General features: G+C 47.3%; 1 protein-coding gene across 4 annotated transcripts in view; it reads left to right on the forward strand.

The window, feature by feature from the left end:
- Positions 1-19,352, forward strand: part of su(w[a]) (suppressor of white-apricot) — a 46,265-nt gene extending 26,913 nt beyond the window's left edge. For all 4 annotated transcript variants that reach the window (XM_089571900.1, XM_089571901.1, XM_089571902.1 and 1 more), the window contains 5 exons: positions 18-410; positions 10,663-10,836; positions 14,206-14,404; positions 18,610-18,903; positions 19,206-19,352. In XM_089571900.1, the coding sequence (XP_089428026.1) occupies positions 18-410; positions 10,663-10,836; positions 14,206-14,404; positions 18,610-18,903; positions 19,206-19,287 (1,142 nt within the window). In that variant the 3' untranslated portion in view covers positions 19,288-19,352. The remainder of the gene's footprint in view (positions 1-17; positions 411-10,662; positions 10,837-14,205; positions 14,405-18,609; positions 18,904-19,205) is intronic.
- Positions 19,353-20,369: the final 1,017 nt, after the last annotated feature.

Here is a 20,369-nt window from a genome sequence, read left to right on the forward strand (position 1 = left end):
TTTGTTTTCTCAACCAGGTGACAAGCGTTTTGAGTTCCTCCTGCCCGACCACGAGTACCACCAGTACTACCTGCACAAGAAGCAGACGTACCTCGACGAGCGTGCCCAGCAGGCCAAGGGTACTGCGGCGGAGACAGCGGCGCCGGAGGCTGTGCCAGCTGGGGAGGAAAGGGAGCCTTCTCCCGCCACCACCGATGCCACGGCTAAAGCCACTCCTGAAACGGACGCCACCCAAGAGGCAGCCGAGGAGAGCTATGACATTGTGGGCCCCAAGCTGGAGAACGGCCTGAGCGTCATGGAGGACAGCATCTTGGCCTCCCGTTCCAACTCGCCCTTCTCGAACATCGACAGCAACGACACAAACTCCCAGCTTGGGCTGGCAGCGCCCAGTGACAAACCACAGAACAAAGGTCGGTAGAATTTGGGATTGATTGATTGACTGATTGATTGATTGATTGATTGATTGATTAATTGATTGATTGAAAACATCTTTATTTGTTCAGTATTCTCAGAACATGTGGGTGGGCCGCCTAGTCCGGTAGTCCATTGGCTGCTGCTGCTGCGGTGGCCCTCCCCACCAGCCCAGTGCTGCCGGTCAGAATGATCACTGAGCAGAATAGCCTCCCACTGCTCCTCCGAGGAATGGGGTCAACTAAGGGATTAAATTGGCACGCCCACACAGTGTGGTAGAGGTTAGCTACCTCTCCACACTGTGGGCACTGCGGAGAGTATAGTGTAGGGTACCACTGGTGTAATTTAGCTGGTGTTGGGTATGTGTTGGTTTGTAGTCTCCTAAGGGTGTTCTCTTCTAACTTGTTGAGGGATTTGTGTGGTGTTGGGTACTCCTTTCTGGCTGTTCTGTATGGCGCGAGATTGTCAGCATACGCCGCTCACAGGCATGTCCGAGCTCTTCTATACCGAGCGTCTCCCCCTGATAACCATGAAGGGTGCCATGACCTGATAGAACTTGGGAGTTTCTGTGCTTGAATGTTTGGTTGACAGAGCTTCTGAATTTTCAAGTGATGCTGCTGTCACTGCAGCTGTTAAACGAAGCCCAGCCCTCTCTGAGTTGCATTGTCCGCTGCCTGAATACAGTAGACTCCCGTTAAGACGAACTCGCTTAAGATGAACCCTTGGTTAAGATGAACAGTGGTGGTCATTTGTTTGGTTTCCCATAGAGTCAATGCAAAAAAAATCTGCTTAAGATGTACACTGCACACGTGCTAATTGGTTAAGATGAACTTTCACGACCAGCCGTGCCCAAGCCATACAGCTTTACTCGACCATTCGAGCAGTATTTCAGCGGAAGGAAAGAAAAAAAAGCTAAAAAATTGAAAGCTTTTTTTGCACCGCCGACGATCCATGCGATGCAGGGAGGCACAGGGACCTAACCACGTCTCTGTTGAAAGGGCGATTCTGTGAAAGCAGAACTGTCGCTGCTCCTCCCCTGTGAGGGCACTGAAAGATATCTTGGAAGGTTAAGTGATATGCCTACGCTTGTAGCAAGCAGACAATTTTCTCGACAGACACAAAAAAAAATAACAGACTGGGCAACGTTAGGAGAAGGTAAGTGACGCCAACCAAGTAAAATACAGGAAAAACACGACGTTTCGGGACCGGCTCGGCCCCTTCTTCACGGTGTGACTACGGGCGAGCGCAGCTTGGCTTTTTAAGCCCCTGTGTGGAGGACCTGCGGGTCAATGGCCGCAGCCCATGGACGTAGGATGAGGGGAGAGTCCCCAGGGAACGATTAACATTCTCTCGTGTTTGCTGTATGTGCCACGACTCGAGTAGAAGCCTCCTGCGTGGGTTAGCTTCCGTTTCCAATACAATGGTGCTGTCGAAGTCAATTGGGTGGTCACACCCTTCACAGTGTTCGGCCACGGCGCTGCGTTGACGATTCATGTGACGGACGTCCGCTTTGTGTTGGTTCATCCTTTCCGCGAAGTTCTTCGTTTCCCCTATGTACGACGCCGGGCAGACGGAACACGGAATTTTGTACACGACGCCCTGGGCCTTTTCTCTGGGCTGCCGGTTTTTTGGGCGGGGGAGAAGGCGACCGATAGTGCTGGTCGGTTTGTGCGTTGTCAGCACCCCTTCTTTTCCGAGAATGCGACCGAGCGTCTCGCTCACGCCTCTCACGTAGGGAATGCAAACACGTTTCCGCTTCTGGCATGCGTCTGAGGAAATAATAGACCGGATTTTGTTTTGCCTTTCTTGCTTCCTGATAATGCGCCGGATGAATGAGCTTGGGTAGCCGTTCTTTTGGAGGTCAGAAATGACTCGGTTCTTCTCCTTCCTTTTATCTTCACTTGAGGAACATATGGAGTCGGCTCTCTTCAGTAATGACGTCACGACAGATGCTTTGTGCGGGATGGGATGGTTCGAATTGAAATGTAGGTACCGTCCTGTGTGGGTTGGCTTCCTGTGCACCGAGGACTGCAGGCCTTTGTCGTGCCTTGTAAGTAGGACATCCAGAAAAGGCAGGCTGCCCTGCTGTTCATGTTCAACAGTAAATTGTATGGCCGGTTCAACTGAATTTAGATGACTCTGGAGGTTTTCTATCTCTGAGGTTTTCACCACACAAAAGCAGTCGTCTACATAACGGAGGAATAACTTTGGCTTGGGATTAAAGGAGGAGAGGGCCCGGCTTTCGACGTCTTCCATGGTTAGGTTAGCCACTGTGACTGAAATTGATGCCCCCATAGCAGTTCCGGTTGTTTGCTTGAAAAATTCTCCGTTGTAGGTGAAAAAGGTACTGCGCAGACAGAGGTCGAGAAGGCGACATACCTCATCGACGTTGAGTGGAGTTCTCTCGTGCAGCGTTTGGTCGTTTTCGAGTGCGCGGCGAGCGACGGACACAGCAAGGGGAACCGGTACGCAGGTAAATAGCGACACCACGTCAAATGAGACTAGGCTTTCGTCTTCCTCCACGGTAAGGTTCGAGACAAGTTGGACGAAATGCCGCGAATTCTGTACATGCGTGGGTGTTCTGCCGGCGAGCGGCGCCAGCACCTTGTGCAGGTAGTCAGAGAGACGTCGCAGAGGAGACAGGGTGAAGTCTACAATTGGCCGAAGGGGGACGCCAGGTTTGTGAATTTTAGGTAGCCCGTAAAAACCCGGAGCTGAGCCGTTTCTGGAGATGAGGCGGAGGTAAAGCCATTTGCCATTTTTTAAAGCGGAGGTAAAGCCAAACCTCCGCCTCATCTCCAGAAACGGCTCAGCTCCGGGTTTTTACGGGCTACCTAAAATTCACAAACCTGGCGTCCCCCTTCGGCCAATTGTAGACTTCACCCTGTCTCCTCTGCGACGTCTCTCTGACTACCTGCACAAGGTGCTGGCGCCGCTCGCCGGCAGAACACCCACGCATGTACAGAATTCGCGGCATTTCGTCCAACTTGTCTCGAACCTTACCGTGGAGGAAGACGAAAGCCTAGTCTCATTTGACGTGGTGTCGCTATTTACCTGCGTACCGGTTCCCCTTGCTGTGTCCGTCGCTCGCCGCGCACTCGAAAACGACCAAACGCTGCACGAGAGAACTCCACTCAACGTCGATGAGGTATGTCGCCTTCTCGACCTCTGTCTGCGCAGTACCTTTTTCACCTACAACGGAGAATTTTTCAAGCAAACAACCGGAACTGCTATGGGGGCATCAATTTCAGTCACAGTGGCTAACCTAACCATGGAAGACGTCGAAAGCCGGGCCCTCTCCTCCTTTAATCCCAAGCCAAAGTTATTCCTCCGTTATGTAGACGACTGCTTTTGTGTGGTGAAAACCTCAGAGATAGAAAACCTCCAGAGTCATCTAAATTCAGTTGAACCGGCCATACAATTTACTGTTGAACATGAACAGCAGGGCAGCCTGCCTTTTCTGGATGTCCTACTTACAAGGCACGACAAAGGCCTGCAGTCCTCGGTGCACAGGAAGCCAACCCACACAGGACGGTACCTACATTTCAATTCGAACCATCCCATCCCGCACAAAGCATCTGTCGTGACGTCATTACTGAAGAGAGCCGACTCCATATGTTCCTCAAGTGAAGATAAAAGGAAGGAGAAGAACCGAGTCATTTCTGACCTCCAAAAGAACGGCTACCCAAGCTCATTCATCCGGCGCATTATCAGGAAGCAAGAAAGGCAAAACAAAATCCGGTCTATTATTTCCTCAGACGCATGCCAGAAGCGGAAACGTGTTTGCATTCCCTACGTGAGAGGCGTGAGCGAGACGCTCGGTCGCATTCTCGGAAAAGAAGGGGTGCTGACAACGCACAAACCGACCAGCACTATCGGTCGCCTTCTCCCCCGCCCAAAAAACCGGCAGCCCAGAGAAAAGGCCCAGGGCGTCGTGTACAAAATTCCGTGTTCCGTCTGCCCGGCGTCGTACATAGGGGAAACGAAGAACTTCGCGGAAAGGATGAACCAACACAAAGCGGACGTCCGTCACATGAATCGTCAACGCAGCGCCGTGGCCGAACACTGTGAAGGGTGTGACCACCCAATTGACTTCGACAGCACCATTGTATTGGAAACGGAAGCTAACCCACGCAGGAGGCTTCTACTCGAGTCGTGGCACATACAGCAAACACGAGAGAATGTTAATCGTTCCCTGGGGACTCTCCCCTCATCCTACGTCCATGGGCTGCGGCCATTGACCCGCAGGTCCTCCACACAGGGGCTTAAAAAGCCAAGCTGCGCTCGCCCGTAGTCACACCGTGAAGAAGGGGCCGAGCCGGTCCCGAAACGTCGTGTTTTTCCTGTATTTTACTTGGTTGGCGTCACTTACCTTCTCCTAACATTAAATTTCCCAACCAGACAGACTTCTGTCGAATGTTTTCTTTTGAGACTGGGCAACACTCAACAGTGCCTGATGCACTGCACTAGTGGTGCAATAAATGCTTATGTTGCAATTATTTTTTTCCTAAAAGACTATTTCATGGCTTTGTTCACATATACGAAGTATTTAGACACACACTGCATGCTCAAACATCATTTTAAGAAGCACTCCTAATTAGATGAACTTCTGATAAGATGAACAGTCTTCATGGTCCCTTGGAGTTCATCTTAAAGGGAGTCTACTGTAGTCGTAAGCACCTAAAAACTTCCTTGCAAGAGCTTACAGTGCATGATTCCTGTTAACAAGCCATCATGACACATTCAGCGAGTAAGTTTACCTCACATCTGCCATTTTTTCTTAAAGGGCCACTGCCCAGGGTCCGGACATTTTTGAAAAACAAGCCCACTGCATAGATGAGGCATCGAAGATAACCTCTGCAAAATACTAGAGCCATGCGCGCCCCGAAAAGCTGCGAAAATTCAAATAAAAGCCCGTTCGTTCTTTCCTTTCTTCAAAAACGGGCCCGGCCCACTACTCTGCACCCCGCTGACGTCAAGGGGGGCTACTTTCGCTAAAGGCACTCCATTGGTGCATCGTTCTGACTGACGGGAGAAGGTTGGGCGTAGCCTTGGCATCGCGTCGTCTGCACGAGGCTTTCCGCAGCGCCTTCTGTTCTGGCTCATGCCTACAAACCCGCATGAAGGAACAAAAAAAGAAACTGCGGAGGGAGCGTGCGGCGACAGCCTTGAACCCTAGCCATAAAAAGTAAAAAAATAGTAAAACTGAGGGAGTTGGTTCCCCCCCCCCCCGCCGTGATCACGTCACGAGACGCTCTGCGTGCGCGCTCCCTTCTCAGTTGCTTTTCTTCTATGCGAGCACCCCAAAACAAGGTTTTAATTAGTAGTGCAGCAGAGCCTTTCCCTCGCTCGCCCACTTGACCGCTCCGCACACACACCGCTTATCTTTCGTGCATCTTGCGTACGCCTTGACTCCAATGAATGACATATGCTTTGGAGCGGAGAAAAGACACAAACACACAGAACACAAACACGCATGGAGAAAAGCAAACGGGCGGTTGCCGGGTCCGCGCTTCGCCGTGTGTTTCGAACACAACCGACTTCCGCCCCTCCGCTCGTGAAACGGTGGGGAGGCCTAAAAGAAAATGAAAAGGTGGCTTGTTAACTGGGAATGACAAACAGATGTATGAAAGGATGCGCTCGCTAACAAGTCTAGGTGGTCGAGCCGATCGCGCCTCTCGATCGTTCAGTGTGCGGAGAAAATGCAAAAACCAAGAAAAGAATTCTATTGAAGGCGGGGCCATGACGTCGCCCTGTGACGCACTCCACAGACACCACGCCTCCGGCTTACACCGGAGAAGGAAGGGGTGATTTTGCCTTGCCGAGCCTACTCGACGAGGAGCGGGAGGGAAGAATTTCGAGGAGGGAATGGAAGGAGAGGAGGCTCGCTCAAAGAGAGGTAGAGAGTGTCTGCTGCGCTGGGGTGGGCACGGGCCCTTTAAGGGGGGACACTGGTCTTAGACCTATTTTCCTTATTTTTAGCCCAATCCTAATAAAACTGTACTATCTTGCTCAGTTTTTTATACTGATTTCAACAATGCAATTATCTTTCTCATAAATTAGTTGGTTCCCAAGATAAGTAATTTTAATTAGTCATTCATTAGTACCTCGGTGCAAAAAAAAACTGCTCAATAAAAAATCTTTTTTAATCCACGGCTGCGTAGTATGGTGAGTAAAGAGTGCAATAATCAAAGCAGTTTTTCCGTTTTACCCTCATTAGTAATTTTACAGCACTTGGAATATCAGTGTTCAAGGTGTGAATGTAGTGCATCGGTAAACTTTGCGAAATTATAACTTTTTGAAGTGTGATTGAACAAATCTGCTTCGATTATTGCACTCACTGTGCCTTCAGCTTCCCTTAGCAACTAATACAACATCTCTATCTGTCCTAGATGTTGAGATATCGACATACAGTGAAATCTCGATACAACGAACTTCGCGGGGTCGCGAATAATCGTTCGTTATTTTGAAATATCGTAATAACGAAAGACTCGCGAAAAAAGGTAGTAGTATTACTGGACAATGAAAATACTGTACCTTCAGGAAGGGCACACGACAAGCTGTGTAATTTTCAAACAGGAACGCAAACGAGAGGTTCAGCGCTCGTTTATTTGAAGAAATCCGTGATTCTGGCGGGTGCGACACAGGCGCCCTAGGACGAACTCTTCAACGTTAACTTTTTGGAGCACAGAATCAGGCACATCGCTACAACGTCCGATGAATGTGCGAAGTTTGCCTATGGATGCAAGAACCTCCGCACTAGACACAGGTTCGGCCGCTTGGTCTACAGGCGGCGAGTCGGCATCGTCGTCCAGTTCATTTTCTTCGCCGCGCTCTCCATACTCGCGAACGCTGCTCACGATGTCTTCTACAGTCAGGGGCAGCATTTTCCGACTCGGCGTAGTCTGCAAAAGTTACAGAAGAGTCTACAGAGAGTTTCGCAGTGACTTCAGTCCGCACCTCTTTTGCGCTGCCGTCATCCGTGCTATCAGCGTCATCGCAGTCTTCTGTGTGAAGCGGCGATTTCACCAGGCCAGCTTTCCTCCAGCAGTTGTTGATGGTCGAGGCCTTTACGTTCCACCACACCCCAGTTACCATTTCGGCAGCCTGGCGGACATTTATGTCTGTCGGGAGTCCGAGCCGAAGGTTTAACAGCGCTGCACTAGGCGCTTCCGAAACGATGTGTTTCCTTAAGCGTGAACTGCCGTCGCTTCATCTTGACGCTGGCGCCCGCAGAATTCATCGTCAGCACAGTCAACACGCAGCGGCGAGAAACGACTAGGCCTCGCGTTCGCGGCGGCCGCACACAAAAAAGAAAAGCGCGGAGGTAGTCTAGTCACATGCACACCCACGGCCGGTCTCGACGCGCGCGCTCTCTTGCTCTGGAGAGAGGAGAGAGCGCGCGCGTCGAGACCGGCCATGGCACACCGTGGGAGAAAAAAAAAAAACGGAGGAGGAGAGACGAGCCAACTTCCGGTTGCGAGGCGGCTTCGGATTGGACTGGATTGTATCGGATGCCTGCCCTTGGCGATTAGCAGAGTTAGCGTGTGCCTCTCGGAAAGTCGGCTCACTTCTCCGGGGTAAGTTCGTAATAATGAGGTGCATTTATAATAGGTGGGCAAATAAATTATGCTCGTTATTCTGAAATGTTCGGTATTTTGAAATTCGTAGTAGTGAAATATTTTTACATTGAAAATATAGATATTTTGGCGGGGATTTTGAAAAAGTTCGTAAATATGAAAAATTCGTTAATGTGAGGTTCGTAGTAACGAGATTATACTGTACTAAGATAGCCAGATGTCCAAAATTTTCATGCTATTAAATTGTCAGTGCCTGCATAAATTCAGCCCACACGATGATCTGAATTTAATATTATGGTCAAAATGATGACTTCTTAAAGGAAAAAAGTGGTACAGTTGGAAAATGATAGCTGTAAATTCCACAAATGTCATTTTTTGAAAATCGTTTTTTTGGTCATTTTTTGGTCTCAAAGACCAGTGTCCCCCCTTAACATAACAATGACAGTATGTAACGTATCTGTTTTGATTTAATGTGCTTTTTTTTTAACCAAAAATAGAAGTAAGAATTTGCCCCTCGTGTTATAATAAAAGATTATGCAAGGACTAATGCACAGTTTCTCATATTTACTCACATATAGGCTGATGCATCATGCAGGTCAGCCCCCAACTTCAGGAAATGGGAAAAGAAACAAAGAGTGCCATACTGGTCAACCAAACAAGTGCTGAGTGGCAAATCTTTAGCTAAGGCAACTAGGCCTTTTTGTGACTTTGAACTTGCTCACTGCCGCGCAACGAACTGGCAGCTCCAAGCGTAAGACTAAGACTCATTTCAGTGCTGCTTAGAACGATCGTCGATGTTCGGGAGGCATGACTCGCCATGCGACTCGGACAAGTTTTGTTTTTACAAGGCCTCTAAAGTGCACTGTTGACACGGTTGCTGTGCAGTGGGACTGCATGGTTATCTTTGTATTGGCCTTATTTGATAACCATTTCCATAGCTGAACCTTCCCGCAGTAACGGTGATAGCAACTTCCATACTGTGTTAAGGCTCAAAGGCGGTCTTCCTATGAAGAGGAGTCGCAGGAAAGCCATTTTGAGGCAATACTTTTGTTAGTAAGCTTCTACCCAACTTTCCATACACTGCGGCCTCGAAACAAATGGACATTGCTAAGTTTTTCACCAAATAAATTTACCGCCGCTCAAACTGTTCTTAAGCTTTTTGGTGGGCAATGCTGTTATTTGACCTTCAGACAATTCAGGTATTTTTTTCTGGTCTCTTGATTCTGAAAAAAGTTTTACAGTATTGCCACTAGTCACCTTGGTTGCAATTGTCGCATGGCTTACCTACTACCATGTTGACAGAGGACAACATTGCTAGCATTTAGTCTGGTGCCGATGTGTTCTAGCACTGTTATGAGCAGCATACATGTTGTCATGTAAAGAAGAAATCCAAAATGGGCACTCGCAATGAATTGCAGCCACGCGCCCTCCTTTGTCGTGAACTGTATCAGCTTGAGGACTAAGAAAATAGCTAGAACCTTCACATCTTTTCCTGTCCTTGACAGCTGTGTTTCCCCAACATAGCCCTAAACATAAGCACCGAGCACCCCGAATGCCGAACGTCAGATATGGATATACAAACTGAATATGTCAGCCTCATCAACGCGCGCACATTTCTTCCATGGCCCACATAGACTTGAGCGCCTATAATATGGTCTTGGAAGGAATAACATCGTAGAGGACAAGGAAAGACTTCTTTCAAATATCTAGCACCATTTTTCAAGTTGCTAAACCTGATATATGTCATGGTAAAAGGAATGTAGTGGTGATTGGATTGGGAGTGCCTGTTTTGGTTGGCTTCCCTATATGATGCACAAGCACACTGATCATGGCAGAGTCGGCGTGTGGCTTCTGTGCATGACAGCAGTGTATTGTGGTGGAGAATGACCAAGCTAGACTGCATTTGGCTACCGCAGTTGCGATATGAACACGGCTGCCTTTTTGGTCAACTGAAATCATCTTGCGCTTTCGTTTTCCACCACTGCAAGTCACCTTGACCTTGTGGAAGTGCGTGAAACATAATGCCACATGGTGTAACCCCACAACCACCATGAAGATGCAGACTGAATGGAAGAACTGCGATGACATTGGGAACTCTGTCAGGCTCAGTGGGCTGCCTACCCAGGTTTTAGTGCACGTGGGCCTTTTGGTGTCACGGCGTTGTCGTGCTAAAGCCGACGATGACTGGTTGCCTGGAGAAGTGCCGCATATGGGCCGCGCTTGAGGCGGGAAATGTTTTGTGCGCATTCTTTAAGGTGCTCGACAGAATAAGCTATGAACAATAATTTTAATTTGTCTCATTGAATTGGTGCGGAACTGCTGTGCATCATTACAAATTGGTTTATACTTGGCGTGAACTGCCCAGTGGGGCTGTGTTGATGTTTATTATATATAGCCTTTAAGGAAAATTTTACTTCGCAAAAATAAGGCATCAAATACATAGGCTTCTATGGGAAAGTCCGAGGGGAATTGCTATTACTTTTGTTATACATATTTCACTATAAACCATTTAATTCTAGCGAGATTCGACTATGCATATAGTCGCATACGTAGAAATGACATTATATTGATAATGCGTATCACTGGTGTGGCGCTATTGTGTTGCGGGAGACAGCTGTTGACATTCTAGCTTGCCATGTTCACACATTCCACTCCTCCGGATTTGCTGTAGGTCCTGTGAGCTTCACCCTGAAGCTCAAGGACTCTGAGGGAAAGGAAAAGAAAAGGCTGGCCCTCGATGACGACATGTCTGACTCTGAAGGATCGGCTCCAACTACTGCACCCACTGTGCCAGCAGCGCCAACTGAAGAAGCAGTGAAGACAGATGGCAAGGAAAAGCAGTCGGGTAAGTGCGACCTTCCTTGGAAGTCACAGGTGGCATTTCCAAATCACAGGACAGGTTACCGTAAAAACCCGCGTATAATACGAGGTTTTTTTCCCATAATTAGCGTCCTAAATTTCCGCCTCATACTATTTGCGGATCCGAAGAAAAATTTTCGAAGTTGCTCAAAGTTTTGGTTTCGTTTTTGCGGCGTGGCTACGGCTTGGCTTTGCTATTGGCGCATGGCTACGGCTTGGCTTCGTTACTCTCGACACACGACGTCACGACGTCGTTTCTTTGTTGATCTGTTGGGTGCGGGGTGGGGGGCTCGCGGTGTGCCATGTGCCTGTTGACAACGCACATGCAAGCATGTAAGGCACGCTTCGTGAAGTGGATATTGTTTTGGGGAGCACGATGTCAGGGTCTCAAAAACAGTACCTGGCTGCTTTCAAGCGAAAAGTTATTTTAGCTGTGGAGAACATCGGCAACGGTGCGGCCGGGAGGCAGTTTGGTGTCGTCGAAGGAAACATTCGTGGATGGCCACGACAGAAAGAGGCCCTTTTCGCGTGCAGCGGAACGCGACGAAGCTTTCGCGGCCGCTTGATGGTTGTGTAAACAAACCGTTCAAGGACGCAGTCAAGCGGTGCTACGCAGAGTGGATGCGCTCAGGTGAGCCTGCAGTGACGCCGACTGGGCGGCTGAAGTGCGGCATCTCGAACGTTCTCGATGGCACGGAAGATGAGTACATTTGGGATGATTTGTCGGACAAAGAAATGTCCGAAGAAAGCGCTACTGAAGAAAGTGATTGAAGTGGAGTGCGGGATGCGATTTGAATAAATGTCTTCTACGAGCTTGCGTCACTCGTATTATACGCGGGTAAAACTTTTTTTTCCCATTTTGCGTCTCTAAAACTTCACCTCGTATTATATTCGGGTTCGTATTATACGCGGGTTTTTACGGTACTTTTAGTACTTGGCTGTCAACAGCAAATCTTATCTCACTCTTACTGTTACTCTTCGTGAATTTGCACGACACTGCATCCTGTAGTTTTATGATCTTTGAAGCTTGTTAAACATAGTAGAGTGGTCTCTTCGATCTTCATGCCCATCAGCTGGAAGCTGGTCTTGCATTTCATGCCTGACAACCATGCTTCCCGTTCAGAGGATGCACGCATGTGCATTCATGACCGAGATGTTGGTGGGCATAGTTCCATTTCATTGGGTGTTGACTGAAGGACACTTTTTTCACTCTCACCGACATGGAGCGGAGCTGGCATGCCCCACCATCGATGACGTTCCTTCATTTCCCTATCTCCTTCCCACAAAGACATGGCAGTGGTGATGAAATGTAGTGTGTCAGCTGTGTGCTTGGGACTGCACAAGAGGGTGACAATGTCAGCAAAACCAAAACTCCAGTCAGATGCACTGCCCTGTCACCTGCGAGCTGTGTGATGCAGTAGATGTGCTGAGGCGGTTCACGAGCTTGCAGTACTAGCAAGATGCAATGCAGTTCCAGTGGGAATATGACAACACATAATGCCGTTGTCGATGGTGAAGAAAGAGCAGAAGCAAAGGACCACTTTCACTACATACAATAAAGGTATTTCCTGTGATAGGCTCGCGTTTTGGATGATTTTTTGCGTGCTGAGAAATTAATTTCGATGTAGCAAAATTATGATGTAAACTAGATTTTGCCTACTTCAGGGTTAACTGTATCTGAAAGGAAAAATCAGCTAAAGAAACTGCATAGAACAGCGAAATTTCATCTAGATTTGTCATGAATAAAGGAAGTTATGTTCAAATCCAGTGTTTCCTATTAACGTTTCAACCTGTGTTTTTTTTGTATTTGAAAATCCGAAGTTGGGCATGAACTTGCAATCTAAAGCAACGCATGTCACCATCAATAAAGGCAGGAAAAATGAGATAGCAGGGACGCTATGGTGTGGTTGCAATTTTATACCTTACTGTACGGCTCTACTCAGTAGCATTTGGCTATTCTGTGCGCTTGTTTGGAAGTATGTTTCAATCTTTTTTTTTTGTTTACTTTTAGCTGCACACTCAACGCTCATGAGAGTTATGATAGTTGATGGAAGGCTCGCTGTTTCAATCATGGCAGCATCGCCACTTCGATTGGCAGCGCTTCCAGGTTCTGTTGATAGCTGATGGGAGAGCCGACTCCTCTCACGAATAATTTCTCTTTGGCTCTTGACGCGTTTGAGTTGAGTGCAGGCCACATTTTCCAGTTTTTACTGTTGTACTTCGTCAGTTGTCATTAGTGCTCCAGGTCTGGTAAGTGTTCGGCACTCGTTCGTGGCGACATTCAAGATGGCCGTCATTCTTTGTGCCAAAGGAACGAACAGTTTCACACCAAGCCGCAGGTTCAACGTTTGGGAGCGGTGATGCACATGTGGTGGCTGCAGCGAGGCAGAATTTTCAGCTGTTGCACGTGATGTCATGGTGCGGTTGTTTATGAAGTGCGGGATTTCGCTGGACGACGATGTTAGGACAATGGTGCAAGTGTAGATGAATGGTTCAGTGGCTAATACATTTTCGTTGCGGAATGTTCCCGACTGGCTCGCGCTTCTTTCTTTTTTTAAGGCGAAAGCCTTCAATGCCCCATACTGTCGTTAGCAGACGCTGTCGGCAGCAGTGTCGACAGATGCGTCGGCAGCGGTGTCGACAGACGCGTCGGCAGCCGTGTCGACAGACGCGTCGGCAGCCGTGTCGATAGACGCGTCGGCAGATTTGTCCGCCTTTCGGCGCCACTGCTTAAAAAAGAAACTGCGCCGAGGGTGGGAATCGAACCAGGGCCTTTGGCATTTGAAGCGTAGACACTACCACTCCGCCACAAAGGCTCAAGGTTCGAGCATGAATAAAGGCACATCTAGTGAATGCATGGGTTTCATAAATAAAATAAAAGGAATAAAGTGAAGGAAAGGGAAAATAAGAAAATAAACAAAAATAAAATCAAAATAATAATAAGAAATGAAAATAGAAATAAAAACAATAAAACTAAGATAGAGAGCAAAAAATATGAAAAATAATAAATAAATAAAAACAAACAGTGCGCCAGGAAACGCTTTCGCCTTGCAGCACTTTAGAGAGCCAAAGTGCCCCCTGAATGTTTTTTTTTTCTTTGCTGACATGCGATATGAGGGGGTCGACTTACAGTTGTTTAAATGCGGTAATACTGCTCACCATTTGCTCTTGTCGTGAAACTTGGAAGTGCTCTTTGGCAAGTGATACCATCAGATGGCACGAAGTGCTGCTGCTGCCGTCACTGCACTGATTTTGCGAGCCAAGTGGACTCCTGCATTTCTTTTTTTTTTTTTCGCAAAGAATGCACCTCATGTGAATCATTGATTGAGTTGGCTTCGACGTTCTTTATTCGCAGAGGGGCCGTTGTCGAATGACCGCCTGTCACCAGCTCGTCAGCTGCAGCTCGAGCGCAAGAAGCGCCTTGCCAAGTTCCTGAGCATGATCAAGGACACGCAGGGCGCAGGTGCTGCAGGTTCTGCTCTGTCTTCTGGACAGCGGGGGGATGGCGCCAAGACATCCAGTGGGACAAGCACGCCAAAGGAACCAGCCAACAGGTCGCCCTTTTTTTCTTCCTTTGTGTTTATCGTTGCACAAGCCCCTGTGCAGAGCTTTTCAAGGCTTTGCACTGCAGTCGACTTTTCTTGAGTTTATTCTTATGGCCTTTCTGATGTGGGTGGATGCTTACAAGCTGCAGTTGTAATAAGGTGTGAAACAGTGTGGTGCTTGTGAAGCACCTGGTAACTTGGCAGAGGGCGCTTGTGTGGCAAAACATGCCTCCAGTATGATTATGGCTTCTCACCTTACTCCGTGCATATTTGCGGTTGAATTTGCTACAACTAAATGAATGGGCCCTGTAAAAAATTTCGGTTAAGGGGAAACTTCATTGTCATGAAATCAGTACACTTGTACAAATATTCTAATGTTTAAAATATTGAAGTACAGTCGCAGACCGATATTTCGGACCCGGTGGGACCCGAAAAATCGTCCGAGTAATTGAATAGTCTGAAAAATCTGTGAACTTAAAAAAATAAACTTTTCTGCGAAAAATCGGCTTTCAAAATCGCGAAAATCACCGCTCTCCATGCTCCACCTGCAAGCGATAATATTATACTCTATCTGAGTCATAGCCGTGCTTTCCTCATGCTCGCACCCTATCACATCATGATACCAGATAGTGCGACGTGGCCACGGTCATGCCGCGAATGAATGCACTCGCTGCGCGAAGCAAGAACAGTCAGTTTGCATGGGGCAATGACGTTCGGGAAGATCGAGAGGTAACCCACGGGAAGACGTGAGCGCCTCCGAATGCAGTCCCCCTCCACCGTCTACCGCGTTTGCTGCCCCGCATCGCGGGGTGCATCGTCCAAGCTGCGGTGGACGCTGCAGCTGTCCTGCTGTACTTGCAGGCCATCTTGATGGCAATGGAAAGCATTTCATTATCTCAAATGGCAACACGGGGGAACAAATAGCCAAGCCTATCCAAGCCAGTCCGATTGCGCCCGCCGAGCCGATTCCGTTTAAATCCAAGATGGCGCCTTTCACGGTGGCGGCTAACGGTTTGGTAGTGACAGCGATGCCCGCTGGCGTCTATATTAGGCCGAAATAACAAATTTTCGGTTGAAAAACAATCATCACAATATTGTTGGCGTCTATTTTAGTCCGAAAATTCGAACTTTTAGACTCCGCAAAGTCCGAAATATTGGTCGTGGAAATGTACACGTTCCTATGAGGTGCGCGACGGTTCCTCAGCGAAGTCCGAAATATCGCGCTAGTCCGAATTATTGGAGTCTGAAGTATCGGTTGGCTACTGTAAACAGCAATAAAACGGAACCTCACTATAGTAAACTCGGATATAGTAAGATCATGGATGTGCTCGTATGCATGCCCATACCACACGTCACAAAACATTTTTATAGAGTCGGAGCAACCAAATTTCTGGCACGTCGTCCAAAACATTGCTTTCAAGGTGCATGTCAGGCCCACTTAACACACGTTGGCAGCACACGCCCCAAGCCGTTTTGTCAGTGCCAAAGTGCCTATTGGCTGCACGGTCTCACTATTAGTTCTCACTGGATGAGAACAGGGACACTTTTAAAACTTGTGGTGAAAAGGTATATAATTCACACTGACAGCCATTTGGTGCACTTTAGTGCTTTTATTATGCGAATGCATTCTTTGTGCGAGATTTTTGAATACGCAATGCCCAGATTATACAGTGAACTCTCACTTGAGTGAACTTCAAGGGACCGAAGGAAATAGTTCACTTAACTGAAAGTTCACTAAACTGAATATTCACTAGACTAACAGAAGACATGGCATCCATAGTGTCAAAAGTGTGAAATTGAATTTATACGTAACTTAAACAAGGTGCATAGCAGTTAAAACGCTGCCTTTCTCACTTTGAAAAAAAAATCATTAATCTTCTTCTGTACTTGTACATTTACAGCACAAGAAGTTACAAAACTATCGAAAGAGTCAATGTTTTTGTAAACTTCTTCTGGCACAGCTTGCTGTTGAGACACAAAGTCTCTGAACTTTCCGATGCACCCTACAACCTCAGCTAGAGTTATATAGGGCTTGAAACTGGCTCTGCAGTTGCTTCCTCTTCATTGCACTCATCTTCCTCTGGACAAACACTGGAAACAATCTCCAGTTCAGTCTATCCAGCACAGCTAATCAGTGCACTGTCACACAGTGCATAGTCTTCAAACGAAGTACTATTGCTATCGACCTCCAGCTGATGACAGATCTCTGTCATGAGGGCGGGCATCGGTTGCGCCTGCAGTGGAGGGCTCAAAACTTCGTTGAACTGATCGGAAAAATAAGCCTGGGTCCTCTGAGCGAGTTCGTTAAACTGAAATATTCACTATTCCGAAATTCGTTTAAGTGAAACATTTGCACATAGAATCTATAAGAAAACTGCCGGGGCTTTTTAAAAAGTTCGTTATTCTGAAATATTCGATAAACCGGAGTTCGTACAACTGAGAGTTTACTGTACGATGGTTTCGGACGGTCCCCTAAAAGTCATGTAATAGAACTGCGTTCACTTCATATTCGCTTCTGTGAATACACTATTCCCACATACAGTGAAAGCTCGTTATAGCGAACTAGTAAAAAATCGCCAAACAGTTTGCTATAGCCAAAATTCGTGATAATTTCGTCCGAAACGCACGAAGTAACGGCGCAATTTAGTCACTGAAAGGACAGCAATTCTGGCGATCCTTACAAGAGAAGCGGATAGATGTTTTCCCAGGTTTTGGTAGCGTTTCGAAGACGGTCGCGGCTATTCCGAAGACCGCAAAAAACCGAGCGCCAGTTAGGTTGTCTCCCCCGCACAGCACCGCAAGCGCAGGTTAAGCGCCGGCTACTGTGGCTTCTCCGCATTGCAGCCGTGTCGCGTAGAAAGCGGTACGTCAGAGCGAAAGCCGTCGCCGTTTTCACCACCTCCGCAACAGCCAACATGAGCGCCAGGATTGTTACTGCATGCTTACAATCACCGGTGCTGCGTCCAGGGCGCTGTCGACAGATGCCAGAGGCGTGAACGCGTGCTGACTGCCGGACTGCAACCCTACACACCGCTGTTGGCGAGCGCGAGATGAAAGTGCACACCTTGGTGCGAACGCGTGCCGCATCACCACCAGTCATTTGTGCAGTGCAGCGAAGCCTGCCACCTGGCATCCGAACGGGCACAGTTTGGCGCCGGGGAGTTCGATATACCCGTTTCATGACCAACAGCGTTCGATATATAAAGTAGAAATTGCATGAATTAGTCAAAAATATTTACAAAGAGTTCGATATAGCCAATAATTCGTAGTATCCGTGTTCGTTATAACGAGGTTTGACTGTACCTAGAAATCAGCCTTTGCCAAGAAATAGCAGCATTTCAAAACACAGCACTGGATCCAACAGTCTAAAAAATTGCTGACCACAGAGGCACCTGATGACTCAATGAGTTAAGGTGGTAGACTGCTAGTGGCTGCAGACCAAAGCTCACCATTCAAGAGGCAGCATCAGGACAATGAAAACTGCAAATTATGCCATGTTTCGTTCGAAATGTTAGTGAAATTTCTGACACTCTGCTGTGTACCGCTATGCGTCATGTAGGGTATACCTTCATTGTTACGTTTTTAAAAAAGTTGTGGAAAAATGCATTATCAGGAAAAACGTATGATCCAAACTGCCTAGGTTTGAAAAATGTTACTGTTAATTGAGGTGCAAAGACATTTAGTGTCACTTCAAAAAAAATATCGATTAGCATTTTTTTTTTGGCACAAGATCTAAACAGTTCCTTTTCTAATGCTCGCAGAATTTAGTCCGGATTTACACTGTCTTAAACTTAGAAGGGACTTCATAAACATTTCTCCTCTTCACGTCGCGTCCCCGCTAAAACAGGTTTCTTAAATACTAGTGCGCCTTTTTGTTGGTGCTGGCGCTTCGCCTCCTTGCATTTAGGCACTGCGGAGAAGCCACTACTGTGAGTTACTGCTGCTGAATTCCAGCTTTCCATGTCACATGCCTCAAGTTCAGCCCACTTGTACGTTTGCACGTGTGGTTGGTCAATAAACATACTATTTGACCAAAATAGACGACGTAGCTGCGTAATCACGTTATCTGAGAATGTATTAATCGTGAGAAATATTGCTAAACACTATGGGACATCTTTAATTCCCGCGATTTTGAGCGTACGAACCAGGAACGCATCAACAAGAGTTCTTGTCTTGCACTTACTGATGCAAGAATAATTTAATGTGCATTCCAGGCTTCTTCCTGATATTCAGCGAGCTCCGGCCGACTCGCTCCCTGGTTCCCCGACGAACATCACCCGGGAACGCAGTGGCGACCGTGTCACCCCACCTGACAGCACTTCACAGCGACACAGGTCACACAAGTCCTCGTCAAAATATCGGCACCGGTCACGGTCCCCAACTAGCAGTAGGCATCGTCACCGGCATCACCACCACCACCATGGAAGGGAGGACCCTGCTCGGTCACGGTCACAAGAAAGGCACCATCGAAAGCATCATCGGTCACCACGGCATGAAATTTTAAGAAGGTATGGAAAGAAATCTGACTTGAAGGCAAGGCATGGAACAGTGCAGTACAGTGCAGTGTCAGAAGCTCACAGTTGCTTTTCTTTGCATTACTATGCATGTAGTGCAAGCAAATTTGCATTGTTTTGCATTCACTGTACAATTGAGTATTGCACTTATGTTGCTTCCTATTGTTTTCTGGTTATTTATGTACCGGCAGAACGCAACTTGAAAAACACGATACATTTTACTGAACACCCTCCAAAAACTATTTCAGTGCAGAATTTTCATTTTCATTGTTTCTTGTCCCACCTTCTGCTTTCAGGCCCTACAGCAAAAGCCCATCACCTGTGAAGAGGTCCAGAACCCGAATATCACGGTCAAAAAGCCCGGGGAGAAGAAAGTAGACAATCATTAGCTATTTTGTACAGTAGTTTCACAGTTGTAAATATACCTTTGTATGCTGCCATAATGTCCAGAGGATTGTTTCATTTCTTCATGTGATGCTTTGCAGTGACAGCTCAGGGCAAGGGTTGCGAAGTGTTACAGATTGATGAGGTTGGTGGGTAGTCTGAACAAAATTTTTATACAGCCATTCTGATAATCCTTGTTTGCTGGCTTAACTTGTTAAATTTGCCATTAATCGCCATTTAATCTGTTAATAATTGCCAGTGCAAGCTCAACTGTTAACCTACAGCCTAAACCTAAGTCATATTTTATATTAGCCTGGTATATTTGAAAACTGTGAAGCATTTGCTCAAATTTAAGCATTGTCATCTACGGGCATATGTTTCGGGCACCACAAACGAACAAAGTTGCATTAAGTCTCACTAATCCGACCTTCTGATCCTTTCAAATTAACGCTGTGATCCCGTGACGCTCCCATGTTTGAAAGTAAAAGAATGACCATGGCAACAGCCCAGAGTGAGAGTTGAGCAAAAAACACAAATGCCTGCATCTTATAAAGCAGTTTAAGAGCACTATACACTCGTATATTTTGATTAATCGAGATAGGGCACTTCATGCCTGCTTCAGTTTGGTGTACTGTCGCTTGGACGCATTTTCTCGCGGAACTCTGAAGACCACCTTCAAAGTCGCCACAGGGTCCGACATGGTCGGCAAACTGCCACAACGTGATCCGCACATGCTTGACATGTGGCTGTCTGCTACTGTCTGGCTGGTGAGTGTGACTGTCATTATTTTGCAGCATCTGCTTGCAGTCTGGGTCATAACACTGGGAACCTGATGCAAGAAAGCTCAATGGTTCTGAGACTGACAACACCAGACCAGAGGGCTTATATGCTACCGCTACTCTTCTGTTGTGCCTAAGGCACTCACGTTTCATGGCAACCGATAAGTGGAAGGGGTCACATCACATGATTGCCTTTTGCGGTGCAGGTCGGAACACACCTGTCATTTTGTTCGATTTGGATTTTCAACACTTCCGCAGAATTTCTTCCTATCGGAATGCTCGGAGCGATATTCCGGA

The sequence above is a fragment of the Amblyomma mixtum genome, chromosome 2 (assembly GCF_055824585.1).
Source record: "Amblyomma mixtum isolate Tamu chromosome 2, ASM5582458v1, whole genome shotgun sequence".
Classification (NCBI taxonomy): Eukaryota; Metazoa; Arthropoda; class Arachnida; order Ixodida; family Ixodidae; genus Amblyomma; species Amblyomma mixtum.